Below are 20,127 nucleotides of genomic sequence, written 5' to 3'. Positions count from 1 at the left end.
CCCCATGGCTTTTAAGCATAATAAACCAGAGATACTTAGATCCACTAGAGGCACTGTGTCTGAGGTAATCTTTTAATACTTATTATCCATGGAAGTTGCATTGGTGTCACAGAACCATTTACTATACAGCTTTCAAATGCAAATTGAGTATTTAATTTTTATTTAGACTGACCTTGATGTAACTGCAGTTCACTGATCATCTTATGAGGAAATCATAAAGGCTTAAAGGAAATCTACCATCAAAATCCAGCATGATAAAATAGGGACACTTACTCCTGGTCACTGTGGTAATGTTCTTATATTTGCTATCTTTGGCCCGTTCCTTCTAAAATCCACTTTTAAAATTATGCATGGAGAGGCTCTGGTAACCACTCCCCAGAAGCTTTTCTTACCATTAGCAAAATTAAAACAAATTGATTTTAGAAGAAAGGAGACAATGGATAACAAATACAAGGAGGTCACAGTGCCTGGATCTATGATTGATTTGGATAGTAAATTTACTTTTATATGAAAGAGATCACTGAGTTTGTAACTTTAGCCTGCACAGTCTCCAATCTAACATTTGTTGTGCTATTCCAATTGAGGCTCAAAAACAGGTATTCATGTGAATTCCAGCTTGGCAAAGGGCACCCTTTATGGCTCTCTTTAAATAAAAAGGACCTATGTGAATTTTGACTAAGCTACTAAAATGTCAGTTTCACATATTCTGAGAAAGTCTGTTAAAGAGTATCTTCCATCAGACAATGTGTAAGATGAGATAACTGCAATTGACTAGTCAAAATGTCTCAGAATGCATCCATCTTTTTGGAAGTTGCATGCAGCAAAACATGTCTCCTGAAATGTTGCTGCAATTAAAATGTATCATTACATTGGCTACTTGGAGGAATGTTCATTAATGTGCCAAAATAATAGCAGCTTATTACAATATAGACTAGTGTTGTCTTCATAAGAGGGTGATAACCACCAGGTAAAAAATCTTTGAGACGTCTGTTGAAATAAGTAGCTTTTAAACAGGTTGACATCTACTGTATATTATCCATCGGTCTAGATAAAATCTATGATTCATTTCTGATACTCCCATTCTGTATTCTTTCATGACCAGTATGGTGATATCAAGCCTCCCTTCCTTTTCATGTGCAGGTGCTACCAACATTTTTTGGTTGATAACAAAGAGTTATCATCTTAGTGAGCTAATATGCTTCTCAGAACTCAACAAATGGCTCCAAGACATGATGACATCATCTGATCTCCAGGAGACTCTGTAATTTGATCGTTTTATGGCAGGTGGTTAAAATATTATTTATGGGTTTTGGAGAGCATGTACTAACAATGATGAGAAGAAAACTTGTTCTACTGTCTGTAGCAGATGAACTGAGAAACCTCTTCACCAGTATTCACAAAACAAAGTCAACAAGGAAGTCTGCAGATATCTATTCCCTAGTGAAACTTGCATCAATACTAACTGTTTGCATTGTGTGATACAAATCTGTTGACACCTTTTGACTTTTATGAAACAAACTAACTCTGAATAAATGCATTTCTTATTGGCAGACAAAATATTATCAACTTAAAAGCAGGAATTTCCCAGTTAACTTGTAGAAAGTTTGTGCAGCTTGAGCTCTCAGATTTGATAGACCATTTTTGTATAATGTTGTAGGCACTAAACTAATGTGCACGCTAAAATTACTGCATCATCAATTATACAGTATACACTCACCGGCCACTTTATTAGGTACACCATGCTAGTAACGGGTTGGACCCCCTTTTGCCTTCAGAACTACGTCAATTCTTCATGGCATAGATTCAACAAAGTGCTGGAAGCATTCCTCAGAGATTTTGGTCCATATTGACATGATGGCATCACACAGTTGCCGCAAATTTGTCGGCTGCACATCCATGATGCAAATCTCCCGTTCCACCACATCCCAAAGATGCTCTATTGGATTGAGATCTGGTGACTGTGGAGGCCATTTGAGTACAGTGAACTCATTGTCATGTTCAAGAAACCAGTCTGAGATGATTCCAGCTTTATGACATGGCGCATTTTCCTGCTGAAAGTAGCCATCAGATGTTGGGTACATTGTGGTCATAAAGGGATGGACATGGTCAGCAACAATACTCAGGTAGGTTGTGGCGTTGCAACGATGCTCAATTGGTACCAAGGGGCCCAAAGAGTGCCAAGAAAATATTCCCCACACCATGACACCACCACCACCAGCCTGAACCGTTGATACAAGGCAGGATGGATCCATGCTTTCATGTTGTTGACGCCAAATTCTGACCCTACCATCCGAATGTCGCAGCAGAAATCGAGACTCATCAGACCAGGCAATGTTTTTCCAATCTTCTACTGTCCAATTTCGATGAGCTTGTGCAAATTGTAGCCTCAGTTTCCTGTTCTTAGCTGAAAAGAGTGGCACCCGGTGTGGTCTTCTGCTGCTGTAGCCCATCTGCCTCAAAGTTCGAAGTACTGTGCATTCAGAGATTCTCTTCTGCCTACCTTGGTTGCAACGGGTGGCGATTTGAGTCACTGTTGCCTTTCTATCAGCTCGAATCAGTCTGCCCATTCTCCTCTGGCATCAACAAGGCATTTCCGCCCACAGAACTGCCGCTCACTGGATGTTTTTTCTTTTTCAGACCATTCTCTGTAAACCCTTGAGATGGTTGTGCATGAAAATCCCAGTAGATCAGCAGTTTCTGAAATACTCAGACCAGCCCTTCTGGCACCAACAACCATGCCACGTTCAAAGGCACTCAAATCACCTTTCTTCCCCATACTGATGCTCGGTTTGAACTGCAGGAGATTGTCTTGACCATGTCTACATGCCTAAATGCACTGAGTTGCCGCCATGTGATTGGCTGATTAGAAATTAAGTGTTAACGAGCAGTTGGACAGGTGTACCTAATAAAGTGGCGGTGAGTGTATATAAGAAGTGTTGGTGGCAATAAGGTTCTCATAGATTAGCAATGAAAACTCTACTCTTTATTTTCTGTATCTAACCAATTGCAGATATGCTTGAACTTGTGGGTTGTCCAACTTTATGACATTGCAGCTTCAATGCAACTATAATAATGAAATAATTAATAATGATACACAATGCTTCCTGCAGATATATGATATGCAGAGGGAGTATGAAGAGTGTTCACGGGTTATGCCCTCTCCATACAGCCCAGCTATTTGCAGCTTATTGCAGCAAACACCCACAATCAGCATTGCCACTGATCGCAAGTGTTAACTGTTTAAATGCTGCCAACATAATTTAAATGGATGGGATTGCACTCCCTGTGAGGTCATAAGGAAATGATGATCTGTTCCCATTCTGCAAGCTACTGCAGTATTGGTATATGGTAGGACTAATCAGAACCCCTAGGGTTAAAGTAATTAGGGCGCCTTTATTTTAAAAAATATATATATATATAAGCCTCAAATCACTCTCCTTCCCCTAGAAATAAATAAACAAATAAAATCCCTAACATGTTAGTTATTGCTGCATCTCAAAAGCCCCAATATATCAAAATATAAAAAAATGGTTAATACCTGTGGAGAATCCCATAACAGAAAATAGTGTCCAAATGTCCACACTCTTGTCCTGCAAAAACAGAAGACTTTTTTTTTCTACAAAAGGTTTTATTTTTTAATTCTATTAAAACACAATAAAACTTATATAAGTTTAGTATCCTCATTGGTGTTTTGTATACCCAAGGAAGGATAGGTGTAATTTGGAGAACACATTGAAAACCGTAAAAACAGAGCCCACCAATTTACCTGGATTTGGAATTTTTTCCCTCTTCTCAGTACAAGGCAGTTAAATTCTGTTAATACGAAGTACAATTTGTTATGAAGAAAACAAGCCCTTATACAGCTCTGTACAAGGAAAAATAAAAAAAAAGTTATGGATTTTTGAAGATGGGGAGCAAAAAAAGGAAACACATTAACAAACAGGTTTGTGACATACTCTGGTTATCATCCACTAAAAGGAAACAAAGAAAGACAGAATGCAGGGATCTACAAAAATTATGGTATTATCGGTATCTAGTATTGACTTGTTACATCAAGGCCTAAGCATGGTTGGTTTAAGAACATGCTGATCTCAGAGCAACATACATTTTTCGAAGGTCTTTTCCCACCATGACTTGCTTAAGTGTCTGCATCTTAGCCAGGGGAATACAAGACTGCTATTTGTAATGGCTATTTTCAAGGCGAGAAATAAAGACGTTTTTGATGTATTTCATATTTCATCGGGGAGTCTTTATACAATAAATTAGAAGGTGGCAGATTTTGCAAGTTAACTTTAAGCTATTAGTCATTCAAATTTACACTATTTCTAAGAAATATTCAGTTTTTCATTAGCAGGATAAGGTTTTTAGGCAGTACAAGTAATGTCAGAGAGTTCCTATCATGTTCCTAAAGATGAGCTGAGTGATATAAAATTCTGTGGGAGAGTATTTAATGCAATTTATTTTTGTGTCTAGGCTGCATTTGTGGTATGTCGATTTATTTAATATGTGCAATGCATTTCAGAAAATTGCACACAAACTTTCTTATTCTTATTTTACTTCTTAATAACTTAACTTCAACAATGTGAAATGACAAGTCCGTAACATGCCCTCTTATTGTGCAGATAGCACCCAAACAGGTCCGTGTTCAGCTCACCCCACAGTGTGATGGTCCACAGTCCTCTGGTATCAGCCTTGGTGCACGAAAAAGGAAAGACCACCTCCGGGTCCCAAATCAGCAAAAGGTACAAGGAATCTCGGCACTCACATGAAGCCACCAGGTTTAGTTTAAATAAATTTCTTCCTCTTTATTTATATCTCCGGAACAACATGCAGTTACAGCTTAAAAGATCGACGCGTTTCGATGCTTGTGCGTCTTAGTCTGATCATGACTAAGACGCACAAGCGCCGAAACTCGTCGATCTTTTAAGCTGTAACTGCATGTTGTTCCGGAGATATGAATAAAGAGGAAGAAATTTATTTAAACTAAACCTGGTGGCTGCATGTGAGTGCCGAGATTCCTTGTACCTTATGCCCTCTTATTCTAACTTAGACTTCATGCACACAAACTGCAGCTAGTGCACGGCCCCATAGACTTTTATTAGTCACATTCACGGTGTGAAGCATGAAACGTACCTCACCACATTGTGAACGTGTCAACTGACCGGTCTCTTTCAACTCACATGGGTGGGCCAGAAACAAGGGCACATGCCCATTGTTTGCAGCCTGCATGCACACACGTTCGTGTGCATGAGTCCTTAAAGTGGTTGAACAGTTTATTATTACTTATAGCTTATGTTGTGATCCTCTTTCCACCAATTCAATCTAGTTTTGTGTCTTTCTAAACTATTTATGCTTCTTAAGATGTTCATCCTTTTCTATTGCATAGCACATTGAAATTAATTAATATTATTTATAATTAATAATATTCATCTTAAAATAATAAAAATAGCAAAATAACATTATAATAATTACAAATCTGTAGTATTTATAATACAGACCTTTAAATTTCCCAAAAAAGTATCTTAAAATATAAAATAATTACTAAACATAGCGACCAGTAGGGGGAGTTTCACAGCGTAACACAAACTGTCTATGGACAGAGCACTTTAATAAAACAATATCCAGTGAGCCTCCCCTCGCTGTGACAAAAGAGATTTATGAGAAACGATAGGAACATTCTCTAATGTTACTACTGCTGTGTTATCTGGCAACAAGCAAAACAGATGCCAAACAGTTTGAACTTTCTTTATAAATCAGTCAACAACAATGCTACTAGTGTAGACATACTTTGCCAAATTACTTTTAAAGTTAAATAATATTTTCTTGGCTTATCTACGCCATGACTTACGAAGGACAACTTTAATACTTTAGGTCTACAAAATATTAAAAAAAGCTCTAAAGCCACTAAATGTCTATAAAACATATAAACATATGGAATGTGCATTACATAAAAGCCTACTATACATATGAGTAGAGAGCTATGATTTTCTTATAACCAATGTGCTGCACTATGTGAAACTCCAGATATAAGTACGGAAATGTATACTGTGCAATGTCTTTACTCTGCGAACAAATCGGAATACAATGGTCTCTATGGCATTTCCCTGGCTTATGGCCAGCAAGTGTTAAATATTCCAGTCAGCTACACCTCTTCTAACATATTTAGAAACAAGAGCTGCTCTAAGTACTTGTTACAGGAGATGAGAAACCTGAGTAAATGTAATAAATTTACTGGCATGCCCTCCTTTCCACATGATGCAAGCATTTACATCTTTCAGGAATGTTATAATTAAGGTAGAAGTATCTCTGAAACCCAGATAAGTACAAGTTATTAATTCTGTCTTACAACGACTGTATTTTGTATGATATTATCTGCTGTTAATGAAATGCCTCATTTCATATGCTCTGTACCGGTTATAAAGGTCTCTGTAACATGTCCAGGTCTCTATATCTAATGGAATAAATACAATTGCCTTTAAAGGGGTTCTCTCATAAAGACAAGCTTGCTTCTCTTGTAAATGGGGTTGTCAGGTATAAAAAAAAACCTGATATGGCTATGGCTTTTTTAAGACACTCCAGCCATAAATCGATTTTATCAAATTGATATATGGCTGGAAACTCCTTTAAGCCATGGGAAACCTCAAGCAGCTATTCTACTAATGCATGGTTGATCTGTCTCTACCATTGTGGTAGCTGTTTATACCTACTATCTCTTTTTATATGTATTTGTATATAGAATGCATGTTTCATCTTTAATAATTATTAGCTAAAGAACATACATAATCTTTAAAGAAGTTCAATAATTTGTCATGGGATGCCGATGCAAAGACAGAGGTCAAAGTAGAATCTGAAGCAAAAAAGCTGCTTCTGAAATGCGGGAATGCGATAGCAGCACAGACACATTTCTATGGGTTGCTAGGGATTGGCTATAACTACCATCACTGCACATTGCCCCACTGAAATGGCGTCTCACCACAACACTGGTCACCACACCGGGTTACAGTTTGTCCTGTAGAAAACTGAATGTAGCTAAGCTACAATACCATGTATTACCTGTTTACGGAGGGAAGCAGACATGTTTTTAAAATCCAATATAACCCCTTTAAATACACCAACAAGCAAAATTCACCATATTGGGCTACAGTATATTTAAGGCACTCCCTGAATTCTTCAAACATAGTCCCATGTAAATACATCCCCTGTCCCCCTAGGCACCTAACATTTGGTCCCATGTAAATGCATCCATTCTGTCCCCAGCATCCTAACATTTGGTCCCATGTAAATGCATCACTCCTCACTCCCCACAGTCCTAACATGCAGTACTATTTAAATGCACCCCTTGTCTCTTTGCTTTTTAACTGCAGTGCCATGTAACTAAATTCTTCCCACTCTTAACATGCAGCCCCATGTAAATATACACATTCACTCATCCAAACACACTGTAGGGAATGCAGCAAAGTAACCACATCAAGGAGAGGAGTGGTGTGTATTCTCTTTATAGGTTGTTGTGTTCTGATGTGGTATACAAATGATCACATTCATTAAAGAGACAATGGGGGAGACTTATCAGAAGTGTCTGAGGGCAGAACTCTTCCAGTTGCTCATAGCAACCAATCAGAGCTCAGCTTTCATTTCCCCACAGCTGTTTATAATAATAAAGCTGAGCTTTGATTGGTTTCCATGGGTAACTAGAACAGTTTTACCTGAGACACTTCTGATAAATCTCCCCCAATGTTTGTAGCTGTTAATGGCCCCACGGACTTTGAAGATCAGGCACCATTGAGATATGTCTTATGATTGATGGATGAAATACCATTTCTATTTGTTTTATAAACTAAAAATAAGAAAATTTCCCTCATAAAAACTTATCTAACAATCAATGTATTTTATGTCCACTGATTCTGACATTGATTTTTGTAATGACTTCCTTATAGCCTTAATAAAGTATTTTACATTTCTGTACCATGACAAAGGTGGTGCTATGTTCATGAAGATGTTTTGATGAAGACACATAACAGAAATATATGCATCTTGATTTATACTTGTGTTTCAGTAGAGAACATGTGTATTACTTCTCCATGCACCACTTACCTCAAAATGTTTCTTTAGCAAATTGTTGCAAATTGAAAAAAAGCGGTAACATGGCATTGATATACCTGTATATTCAGCATCTCTGAATGTATACTTTGGCTTCAATGACCCCTGCAAGTATGTTGAAATCTCTACCAGCTTTGCACATTTAGAGGCTGGGATTTTTTTCTATACTTCTTTGCAAAATAGCTCAAACTAAGTAAAATTGTTTGGAGAACTATTGTAAACAACTATTTTTGAGTTAAGCCATTTTATCACATGAATTTTGAGCTATTCTAACATATGAATACGCTTTCAATTAAAGTGTTCCATGTAGTTTGATCAAGGTCCTCATCCTGCTGAAAGGTGAACCTATGCCCCTGTCGCAAGTCTTCTGCAGCCTCTAACATACATTGAACTGTATTTAGCTCATATATGAGCAGTCCATGTTGAAGCATGTTGCTGCCCGTACTATGCATCCATTGGACAGTATTGTTTGCACTTCAATTACAGACTACATGAACTATCACAGGTATTAGCTGGATTCCAACATGTCCAATCCTTTCCAAGTCTCTGTTTAGTAATGGTTGGCACATGTCCACTGCAGCCATTATCTTACGCTCAGTGACATTATGGCTTCCTTCCCTGATACATTTTGCCATCTCTGTGCCACCAATAGAACACACTGGAGATGACCACAGCTGTAGTCCTGGATCACCGGGGAAGGGAGGGCAGGTTTTACATGAATGGGTCATTCATCCTTGTTTTTTTTAAACATATAAAAACTTCAAACTCCAGAAACATACACTAAAATCACAAACCAAAGTTCAAGAACAAAGCAATTATTAATTATTGTTTATAATGTCCCAGATAAAAGGGAAACTAAAACATTGATTCCATTATTTGCTCAGAGTCTGTAACCGTTTCCATATAAATCTAGGGAGGATGACCTCATGTATTGTAAATATTGTCATTGTGCTGCAGCGCACTTGTTACAATAGGTCATTTCAACCAGACTGCTTGCACTAAGCAACTTAATCATTACATTGCAGAAGAGCCACGCCTTTGGTTTCTTGTTCTTCTAGAAAGTCTAAACATACGGTTAGTTACTCAAGTACAGGTTACAAAAAGGAGCAAAATTCTGGATAAATATAAATGCCACATTATGTAGGAATCCAATTTAGTGATTTCACTAAAGGAAGGAAAAAAGCAAAGGAAAATACATTTCAGTAAGTGATCTTTGGAAGATGCATAATGAATTTGCAGGTAAGATATTGGGTGTTTGGGTGGACCAATGTCTACATGTCTGCCATTCATTATGCAGTGAAGGGGGGGGGGCAAGTTCTGTGCAGCGCTGCGTAATCTGTGTGCGCTATATAAATAAAGAATTACTATAATTATTACATAATTTTGTTTTAGCCTGTGTTCACAAAGGGCAGTGTAGTGTAGAAAAATGTAGCTGCGCATCTCTTGTATTAGCTATGAATGTAGATTTCCCAGAGAACAAAGATCCTGTTGTTTTTCAGCTCCTTCTGGTGCCATCCAATTGCCCTGGTGTTTCCTGCAAACCTTTGGTTCCGAAGCCACATAACAAGACATAACTACACTATGTTACATGATGTCATAATGGAATTACACCACATCAGAAGGAAAACTATGTATTGAAGTCTTAAGGGCGACTCAGATAAGTCCAGAAGGATGCCAAGAAGTATAAAGTTTATTCCCTTATTTTTCCCATGAACAATTGCAAGAATTGTTGTTACAGGAACGATACTAGGAATAAAATGCTAGGAACTATATTAATTATATTGCTTATGATTATCATCAGGGATGAATTGTAGCAGATTTAAATACAGAAGACATGACTTCCATCTTTTAACATGGCTCAGAAAATTTTAATGGTCACACCTGAGAACTAATAATCTAAAGCAATAATCTCTAAATAGAAGAAATTATCCGAGATACCCACTTTCAGTACAATTCAATTAATTAACTTCACTTTGGTCTCAAGTGCAGTTAACAGATAATACGCAAGTAAATAGACAAGGAAAATCCCGGCACTTCGAGGTAGGTGAAGATCAAATATTCTTCGTTTATTTAACAAGACATCATAAATCAAGTATAACACGCAAGGAAAACAAGTTTTTTCGGCTCCACCTGAGCCTTCATCAGTGGTGTTTCTTAAGCAGATGAGCGTCCAATGAATGCGTTGCTACCAGAACACATCATCATTCTGCTGCGTCATCAATCATGTGATCACATCACGTGATCTAACATTAACCATGTGACTGATCACGTGATCGTGTCACGTGATCAGTTTAAAGGACACCTGTCATCAGGTCTGTGTCACTAGTTCTGTCACCTCTACCTGTTGGAGCAGCTCACAAGGATCCCATCCCAGCCTTTATCTAGTTATTTCATACATTAATCATTATAAAATCATCTATTCGTTATTATGTAAATGAGGCTAGTCACATGGTCAGAGGCAGTGATGTCACCCCTGTTCCCCCTCTCCTCTCCTCCCTCTGCTCATGTCTGTGTAAAGTATAGTAAAGCATTGCTGGTGTGTGTGCTGTATCTGCTGACATGCTCCATCCTCCTAATACACAGAGACACAGACATCAGCTACACAAGTACCTGACATGTGCTGGTATATCATGGCTGCATCCTGGAGCTGCTATTTCTCTCCTATACACACACACACAGGCTGCAGGGAGCGTGGCCTCCAGCAAGCACATGGAGCAGCCTTCACATCATTATACAGCCTCAAATCATTATACAGGCTGTCAGTCAAGCACTGGGGGTGTGGCTGTGCCTCCCACTCATGAATAAACTGGATAGCTTGAATATGCTAATGACTCATTGGACATTTCACAGGTCATTTGCATACAGCTTTAGGACCTCATTGCTTAGGTTTACAGGCATGTAGAGGGACAATGAAGGGATAGAGGCAATGCCTTCTAATGGCAGTTTATGAAAATATATTTAGTTTAGGGGGTTATTTTGCCTGACGGGTTCTCTTTAAATGAAAAACAAACACTAACGGATGCTATCGTCTTGCAGGGAGATGCAATCGGACAAAACATAAGGTATGTACATAAGAATGGAACATTCATGTAAACATAATAACCATTTTGAACATTACTGTTTTTCAGCATAGTTTAAATCATGTTTTATATTCAAAAAACTATTTAAGTACCAAATTCTCAAAATCGCTACATTGTAACATCTATTGTTAGTAGTATTTGATATAATTAAAAGGAGAATTATTGACGTCGATCTCCTATCTGGAGACAAAATTAATTTTTCACAGATGTTAGTATAAGGAAAAAAGAGTGTTATACTTGATTTATGATGTCTTGTTAAATAAAAGAAGAATATTTGATTTTCACCTACTTCGAAGTGCAGGGATTTTCCTTGTCTATTTATAAGCACCATTTGTCCACGAGCACGAGGCGCAGGTGACCGAGTGCCGAACCATCACAACTAAAGATAATACGCAAGTGCCAAAGGTAATAAATAAGGAGCGGCACATTGTCACTTATTGTTACATCATAATGATGGAGGCCCCACACACCCCCACCAGCCCCGACCTTCTGGTGGCTTGCATGGGCATACAATTGTACTATGTGGAAGTGGCATAAATGGTGAAAACATTGAAATTACTGGCAGATTGCTAGTAACTGTGATTCTTTCAGGTCTTGTATGCCTGAATCAGCATATCTGTTTGTAGTAAAACAAAAGCTAAGGATGTTGTGACACAAATATATGGATGTGTCCAACCATGAGAAAAGAACACACATGCTACAGAAAATTGAAGCAAAAATATCACAAACTACCAAAATACCACCATAGCATGGGTAATACTGAATGCAGGTTTTGGGTGCATGATTTGTCATTACGCATAACTGCCACTATATCTAGAGGGGGGAATTATCAAGTCTGGTACTGCATACAAGCCTTGATAAAGGTGCAATTTCTGACCGCATGGCCAGGAATTACAACTATTTCCCCACTTATGCTACCTCCATGCCAAGTGGATGGGAAAGGACGTAGAGCAGACCATGCTTGATTAAAATGATTGTAATTGGTTTGTTTTTGGAAGTAATACCATGTGAGTTTACCAAAGTAGAAGTGTCACACTATGAAGAAGTGTGTGTAATGGCAGAAGTATAGATAAACCATGGCATATCAAAAGCCATGAAGATGAATAGAATTTTAGGATAAAAGAAACAGCCAACCTCAGTGCTCAGTTTTGTATCTGTTACTTCAGTTATTGGAGTGTTTTGAATTAATATGGGTTTTAAGATTTATGCAAGGGTCTGATTTTACTTTGCTACAAAATATAGCAGGATCCACACTGCAGCCCCTAGTTAAAGCATTAGAATCTGCGTTCTACAAGATAAGTGACTTTAATCCTGCTCTAATTGAACAAGTATTATGGATTTGTGAAGACATGGGAAATGGTAATGTAGGTCATTCATCTACAATGTGTACATTTCACATGTGTAGTTTTTGATGTGTAATTGTTAGGGCAGTAATTACACAGTAAAAACATATTTCCTATGTCACTTAGGAGATAACATACTGCTGTAAAATCAGCAGTTCACAGATCAAATGGGTAACACATTATCTGTCTGAAGTCTCATAAAAAACTACTGAGAAAAAGACAAGTATAAGATATCTGCCATTTGGGGTTTAAAGGGCATCTATACTGTGTTCTCTCAAATTATCTTGTACTGGTAACCATGTCAAGGGATCCTGAGAACTAAGAAATGGTTGTCAAAAAGTTGGACATTTGATTTTTTAAAAATAAATTGGGAAAGATTAGGAAAAATGTCTATGTTTCCATAGCAACCAAAGACAACACAGATTTCATTTTGAAAAGACACTGTAACAAATCAAAGCCGATCCATGATTGGTTTTTAAAGACAACAGAGACTCTCCACTGGAGTAAATATGAAAAAATCGAGCTCATCACTGTTTTATATGTTTAATTATTTTCCACAAATAATTGACTATATTAAATGTTTGTTGCCACTGTAAATTCAGTGTCCAGTGCCCACATGGTCATTGTGTATTCTATACCCATACTGTTACTGTGTTTTCAGTACCGTCACTGTCAGTGTATATGCTATACCCATAGAAGTTTCATATTGCTAAGTTAAAGGGGTTATCCGGGTTTAAAAAAAAATTTATGGCCGGGCTGGGGAGGGCTATTTAAACATAATGAACATGTACTTACCTCCTCCGGTGCTGCCGATGTCCCGCGCCGCTGCCCGTCTTCTCCGTGCGCCGGTTTCAGTACAAGGGCGCACAGGGAGCTTCCGGACGGCCGGAAGCTCCCATGCGCACCATCTCCCAGCGCTTACAACGCTGAGAGATAGGGACGGATGGGAGGAGCCGTCCACAACGTGGACCAGAAGCTCCCTGTTCGCGGCTTCCGTGCCCTTGTTTGTTTACAGGGGCACGGATCGAAGTGACCGCGGCGCGGGACATCGGCGGCGCCGGAGAAGGTAAGTCTATGTTTATTATGTTTAACTATCCCTCCCCAGCCCGGCCATAAAAAAAATTTTAAACCCGGATAACCCCTTTAACCTTGTGCTCTGGTTTGGGTTCTGTTCACATCTATTTTAAAGACTGTTTCCTGCCTGATAGAAATCCCTATCACTGACATGAGTCACACATAATCTCAGAGTGTAAAGAATCATTTCCTGGTAGGTTGTGCCAGTTGGCTTTAAGACTATCTAGTGTGTGCACATTGGCAGCAATTCTCATTTTCTTAATAACATTTGATGGGTCTTCCTTTAAATGGAGGCCACAAATAATGGAAATCGTTCACCTTGATGCATTTTTGTTTACAACTCTTATCATTAATATATATAGTAGTGAAACTGGCAGGTAATCATGAAAAATACAACATATAGGAAAAAGCAGGTGTGATCTGTGTCAGCATAGTAATGCATAGTGAGTACGATGTCATATGAAGCCATATTGGGAAAGATAATTTATCATGAAAATCTTTTGCAATTTTTGTAAAAAATCTGGCTTATATATAAAATGTTTTATATACTTTTTACATCTTCTGCATCAAAGAGGGTGCATTTTATAGAAGGGGCGCATGAATTATCAGGAGACGGGCATGGACTATGATGGAACATTGTGCACTAAAAAATTTACTAAACCTAACAGAGATCCCGAAAACCATCTTAATCCAAGAAAATTGATCTTGGTAATTTTGACACAATGCCCTCTTTCTTATTTATATACAGTATACCCACAGTTGAACCATTGTGTATTATTAATAAAGTACACATTACAAATGTACATTATAAGGTATTATAAGGTATTACATTATAAGTTATAAGGTATTACATTATAAGTTATCATCAGTTACTGAATGGAGGTAAACAAAAATTAGTCGCATTGATAAAGGTCATTGCGTAATGATTAACAAATACGGTAATTGATTTAGTGTGCCATTATTTTTATAGTAATAATAAATCCTTAAGAAGTTTTTCCTTTATGGTCAAAGTTAAAAAGATAAGATTATTTATAAAGAACGGTTTCATCTCATTGAAGAGCCAAACAGATTTGGGCTAAAGGTCATTTTCCCTGGAATAATATTAGAATATTAGGAGATTTTAGCTATAATGTTACAAATTTTAACTGGTCAAAACTTTCTAAAGGATTATATTGCTAGCAGCATAGGCAGATATGTAGACATGGAATAATAAACATTTATTAGGACATATGGACATCATCCAATCAGAATGCTTAACTATGAGGAAGATTAGAAGGCTGTTACTGGTCAGGGAGGGAGGTAAGCAAGTCCCTATATGGGTTTTCTGAACCTATAATATAATTTATCTATAGGGGAAAAAACACCTGACATTTCTGTTTGAGGACTTGCCAGTTTTCTGGTGAATAACGCTCCTTCCACACTTGCGAGTGTGATGCGATGAACTCGCATCACACTCGCAATGCATGCTGTCGGGATCTCACGGCCCGAGCGCTGCAATCCGGAACTGAACTCATGTCAGTTCAGTTCCGGTTTGCAGCGTTCGGGCCGGGAGATCTGGGCTGCACGCGTTGCGAGTGTGATGCGAGTTCATCGGATCACACGCGCATGTGTGGAAGGGGCCCAAACCCTGATAATCCCCCAGTGAATACTGACAGCATTTGGGCTATGGAATATGCTGCCCCTATGCAAACAAATAAAATAAATGGCAATCTCAACAGTGAATGTTGAGATTGGTCACAATGATCTGTAATGAGAGATGTGCTACGCCAAGCAGTATCTTGTAACAAACTATTTTTGTTTTTCTTTTATGGTGCATAAAGTGGCAGCGACAGGCGCCTGCAGTTATACTGTAAACCTCCCACTGTGCTCACTGATTGCCTGCCCTGTCTCCCTGAATAGATGGAGTCGCTGGAGCCTAAGAGACAATTACTTGAGATATTACTCAAGCAGAGTGCCATTACAGGAAATGTAATTTACTAAGTAGAGCATTTAATTATATTAACCAATAAGGTAGATGCTGGAAAGAACAGTGCAGCTATTTCTCTGTGTTGCCCACCTCACCTCAACACTGGAAATATCATGCATCATGCAACGTTACTGCCCTATACTCCCCAGGTCCTATTTACTGTTGTTGCTTTGATTATGAATGAATCATTAGAAGAGCCTTTCAACAGCTATTCAAAGAATAATTGTTTAAACAAAAGTTTATATATTGTTCTCTACGTTTTCATTCTTGCAATTATTTTGCATCTAGCGTCACAGCCTTCTGCTGCAGGTATTTGCCCAATACTTCAGCTGTTAGAGACATTCATTTGTACAATTGCTAGCTTTCTGGTAAATGTGTTTACAAGGGACAACTGCCTGGCTGCCAAAAGGGTGTGATATTCTTCACATTTTAAGGCCTTTCCCATGATACTTTTATCACTGTGCACTTATTAAGTAGTTGTATGTCTATGGAATCTATTTCAAAATTGGCAGAATTGAAATAAGATGAAAGTGTATTATCATAATGATTATGATATTACAACGTTTGCATTTGCAGTGATTTGACAAAGTCCCTAAAATAGTACTTCAGAGGCCAGTGGTCTAGTCATGCTGTACTTCTTTGTCAGTAGATTAAATATATTGTTTCTAGAATAAATGTATCCTTCTTGTAGGCATAGCCTGTACATTGAGCTGGAAGGGTAGTTAGCCATGGAAATATAGTGGAATTATATACTTCAGCACCTATCAATGAGGCACAACTATTTTAATCCTCTCCACTGTGTTTGCATTTGGTTAAAATTCTTACATTATTTTCTATTTAAGGCCCTTTTAACCTGGTCTAATTATGTGGTCAACAAATATGTACCGTGATAGACAGACCGTTATTTTTAATATAGATTCACTGAGGACTGGTTATGTTCCACAGGACTGGCGCATAAGGAATGTGGTACCAATATACAAAAAAGGATCAAAAAGCGATCCTGGAAACTACAGACCCATGAGTCTAACTTCTGTAGTGGGGAAAAGGTTTGTTAGAGATGCTATCTTGGAGTATCTCACTGTACATAACCTTATAACCCAGCGTCAGCATGGGTTTATGAGAGATCGGTCCTGTCAGACTAATCTGATTGGTTTCTACAAGGAGGTAAGTTCCAGACTGGATCTGGGGGACGCTGTGGATGTTGTATACCTGGACTTTTCAAAGGCATTTGACACAGTGCTGCATAAAAGGTTGGTATATAAAATGAGACTGCTGGGAATAGGAAAAAATCTGTGTATTTGAGTAAGTAATTGGCTTAGTGATAGAAAACAGAGGGTCGTCATTAATGGCACATTCTCAGATTTGGTTGACCTTACCAGCCTAGAGGAGAGGCGATTCTACCATCAACATAGACAAAGGTTCTTTACTGTAAGAGCAGTGAGACTATGGAACTCTCTGCTGCAGGAGGTTGTTAAGGCGGACTCTATGTACATGTTCAAGAGAGGCCTGGATGCCTTTCTGGAGAGAAAAAATATCACGGGTTATGGGGATAAAACATTTATTTAATTCTTAAAGGTTGGACTTGCGTCTTTTTCCGACCTTATATACTATGATACTCTGATATAATATATATGTATTCAATATATGTATATCTATAAAACTGAAGCCAGTTTCCATATTCATTCCTCTGAAACTGATTTTTAGCATCACATAGGATTTAATGAGGAAGTTGGACCTATGATTTATGTGTATGTTTCAGGTTACACATCAGAGCTCAGTACTCTCTACGTTTTTCGTCAGAGCAAAGTGGGGTATATCCACGGAGAAAAGATTCTTAACTTTGCTAAAATAAATAAAATAACACATTCTGTAATTCAATGTTATTAACAAAAATACAGCATTTCACAGATATAATTCCAACCTGTCTATATCAGTCCTGTTCTACACAATATTGGTTTCTCATAGACCCAACCCTGTATCACCTGCGTTTAGGGTCGGCAGACATCTTGCTCTTCTGTTTGATACTGCTCTCTGCAGTGGCCTCCACCCTTGCATTCCTGGATGAGCTCACATACAATGCCTTCCTGCTGACAGCTTATGAGGAGAGTAAAGCTACAGGCAGATAAGAACTTTATCCTAAATTCCATTGTGAATTTCTTGTTCCTTTAGAATCATTGGCAAATTTCTTGTGTCTAGCAATGGCACTTTCCTCAATTTCCATGTAGCTTCTTATAACATGGGTATTTACTCTTTTCTGCAGCTCCATGTTGCTTCTTCATTATCCCTTTAGCATACAGATATATTTTCTGTACTGTTGAACCTAGAAACCTACATTTAATTTGAATAGGGGAATTTCCCCTTCATAGCACTTAACCCCTTCCCGATGCGCATCAAACTAGTACGGCGGACCAAGCCCTCTCCATAGCCGGTAAGTCTTTGTTGCATACATTGCAATGCTGCCGGCGGCTTCAAAAAGATGGCGGCGCATGGCCGCAGATCGTCGCTCCCCGATGACGTCACGGGGAGCGGCGATCCGTCGCCACGGTAGCCTCGGGTGTTCTGAATACCTGAGGCTACTTGCACATTGTAATGAATGGGGAGTAAAATCCACATATACTGCCATACAGTAGTATGGCAGTATATGATAGGATGAATCAGACTACCTAGGGTTAGAGTACCCTAGGGAGTCTTAAAAATATTAAAAGTAAAAATAAAAAAATTTGAATAAAAACCGAAAAATTCAAATCCCCCCCTTTCCCTAGAACTGATATAAATATAAATAAACAGTAAAAATCATAAACACTTTAGGTATCGCCGCGTCCGAAAATGTCCAATCTATCAAAATATAATAACGGTTTTTCACTGCATTTAACTCCGTAACGGAAAATAGCGTCCAAAATCGAAAATGGCATTTTTTTTTGCCATTTTGAAATATATAAAAAAAATTTATAAAAGTGATCAAAAGGTCACACAGTCCCAAAAGTTATAGCAATGAAAACGCCATCGAAATTCGCAAAAAATGACACTACCCACAGCTCCGTACACCAAAGTATGAAAAAGTTATTGGTGCCAGAAGATGGCAAAATCAAAAAAAAAAATTTCGTGCAGGAGGTTTAAATTTTTTTAAATGTTTGAAAACATTATAAAACCTATACAAATTTGGTATCCACGTGATCATACATAATTTTCAGGGTAGGTCTGTTTAGTGAAACAAGGAATATATATATATATATATATATAGCTGATGATGACGTCATGTTGAGATGAACAGAACCAATAAAGAAAATGAAAGAGTGTGGCCACATTTAACAAGAAATATGGACCCTTAACCAATTGTCTAGTTGTTTACTAGGACTATTATAGTTCTATAGTGTACAAGGAAATAAAAGGGCATACATGTTTAGCTAGTGGGATTGAATATTTGCAGATGAGTTCTTGGATGTTGACATATGGGAATGATCAACAACATAAAGAGATAAGTAGAAATCTTTACTATGCTGTTCTCACCATCATTAGGGATATTGGTTTTCTCTTGTGAATTCTACCACTAAAATGGAAATGGATCCCATAACAGGGAGGAATAGAAAGCATTTGTAAAGTTCTCAAAAATTTAGTTTGAAAAGGGCTTACCGGCTTCTCACTAAAAGAACACAACTATGAGTTTGTTACAGTGTTACTGTTCTTATTCTCATATTGACCAATGTAAGAAATTAACCCCTTAACGAAGAGGCCCTTTTTGGTTTTTTTTATTTTCATTTTTCACTCCCCATCGTGAAAATGTATAACTTTTTTATTTTTACATGTAAAGAGCTGTGTGCTAGCTTGTTTTCTGTGTAACAAATAACACCTCATAGTGATGGTATTTATTATTCCATGCCCTGTACTGGGAAGCAGGAAAAATATACCAAATGTAGTGAAATTCGTGAAAAAATGCATTTGCAACATTTGGTTTTTATGGCTTTCATTGTGCGCCCCAAATTACATGTCTCCTATATTTTTTGGGTTGGTATGATCACGAGAATATTAAATTTATATAGGTTTTATAATGTTTTCATACATTTACAAAAATTAAAACCTCCTGTACAAAAATGTTTAATTTTGCAATCTTTTGACGCTAATCATTTTTCATACTTCAGGGTACGGAGCTGTGTGTAGTGTCATTTTTTGGGAGATGACGTTTTCAATGTTTCTATTTTGAGGACTTTATGGCATAATGATCACTTTTATCGTTACATTTTTTTGTATGTTGCAAAATGACGAAAAGTGACTTTGGGCGCTATTTTCCTATTTCCTATTTGTTTTACAGGGTTAAACGCTGGGTATAACCGCTATTATTGTTTGATAAATCGGATATTTTGGGATGCAACAATACATGTTTATGATTTCTACTGTTTATTTATTTTTTAAATCAGTTCTAGGGAAAGGGGGTGATTTCAATGTTTATTTTTTTTATTTATGTTTTTTAATTTATTTATTTTTTGACTATTTTTCAGACCCCTGGAGTACTTTAAACCTAGGTTGTCTGATTGATCCCACCATATACTGCCTCACTACAGTATGGCAGTAT

At 37.7% G+C, this 20,127-nt stretch overlaps 1 protein-coding gene across 6 annotated transcripts in view; it reads left to right on the top strand.

Annotated features, from left to right (window-relative positions):
• The window catches only part of PLEKHG1 (pleckstrin homology and RhoGEF domain containing G1), a 145,116-nt gene that overhangs the window by 53,897 nt on the left and 71,092 nt on the right, over positions 1-20,127 (top strand). The window contains exon 1 of one of the 6 annotated variants that reach the window (XM_072140903.1): positions 6,272-6,294. The exons of 4 other annotated variants lie outside the window; for them this stretch is intronic. Coding sequence is in view for 1 of the 2 variants with exons in the window: in XM_072140898.1 (XP_071996999.1) it covers positions 9,318-9,336 (19 nt within the window). In the remaining variant the exon portion in view is untranslated. Of the gene's footprint in view, positions 1-6,271; positions 6,295-9,311; positions 9,337-20,127 lie in introns of those variants that run through there. One more of the 6 variants, XM_072140898.1, reaches the window with a different exon arrangement.

Source organism: Engystomops pustulosus, chromosome 3, assembly GCF_040894005.1.
Source record: "Engystomops pustulosus chromosome 3, aEngPut4.maternal, whole genome shotgun sequence".
In the NCBI taxonomy this organism is placed as follows: Eukaryota; Metazoa; Chordata; class Amphibia; order Anura; family Leptodactylidae; genus Engystomops; species Engystomops pustulosus.
The sequence above is the reverse complement of the archived record's forward strand: the minus strand, read 5'-3'. Positions and strand labels throughout refer to the sequence as shown.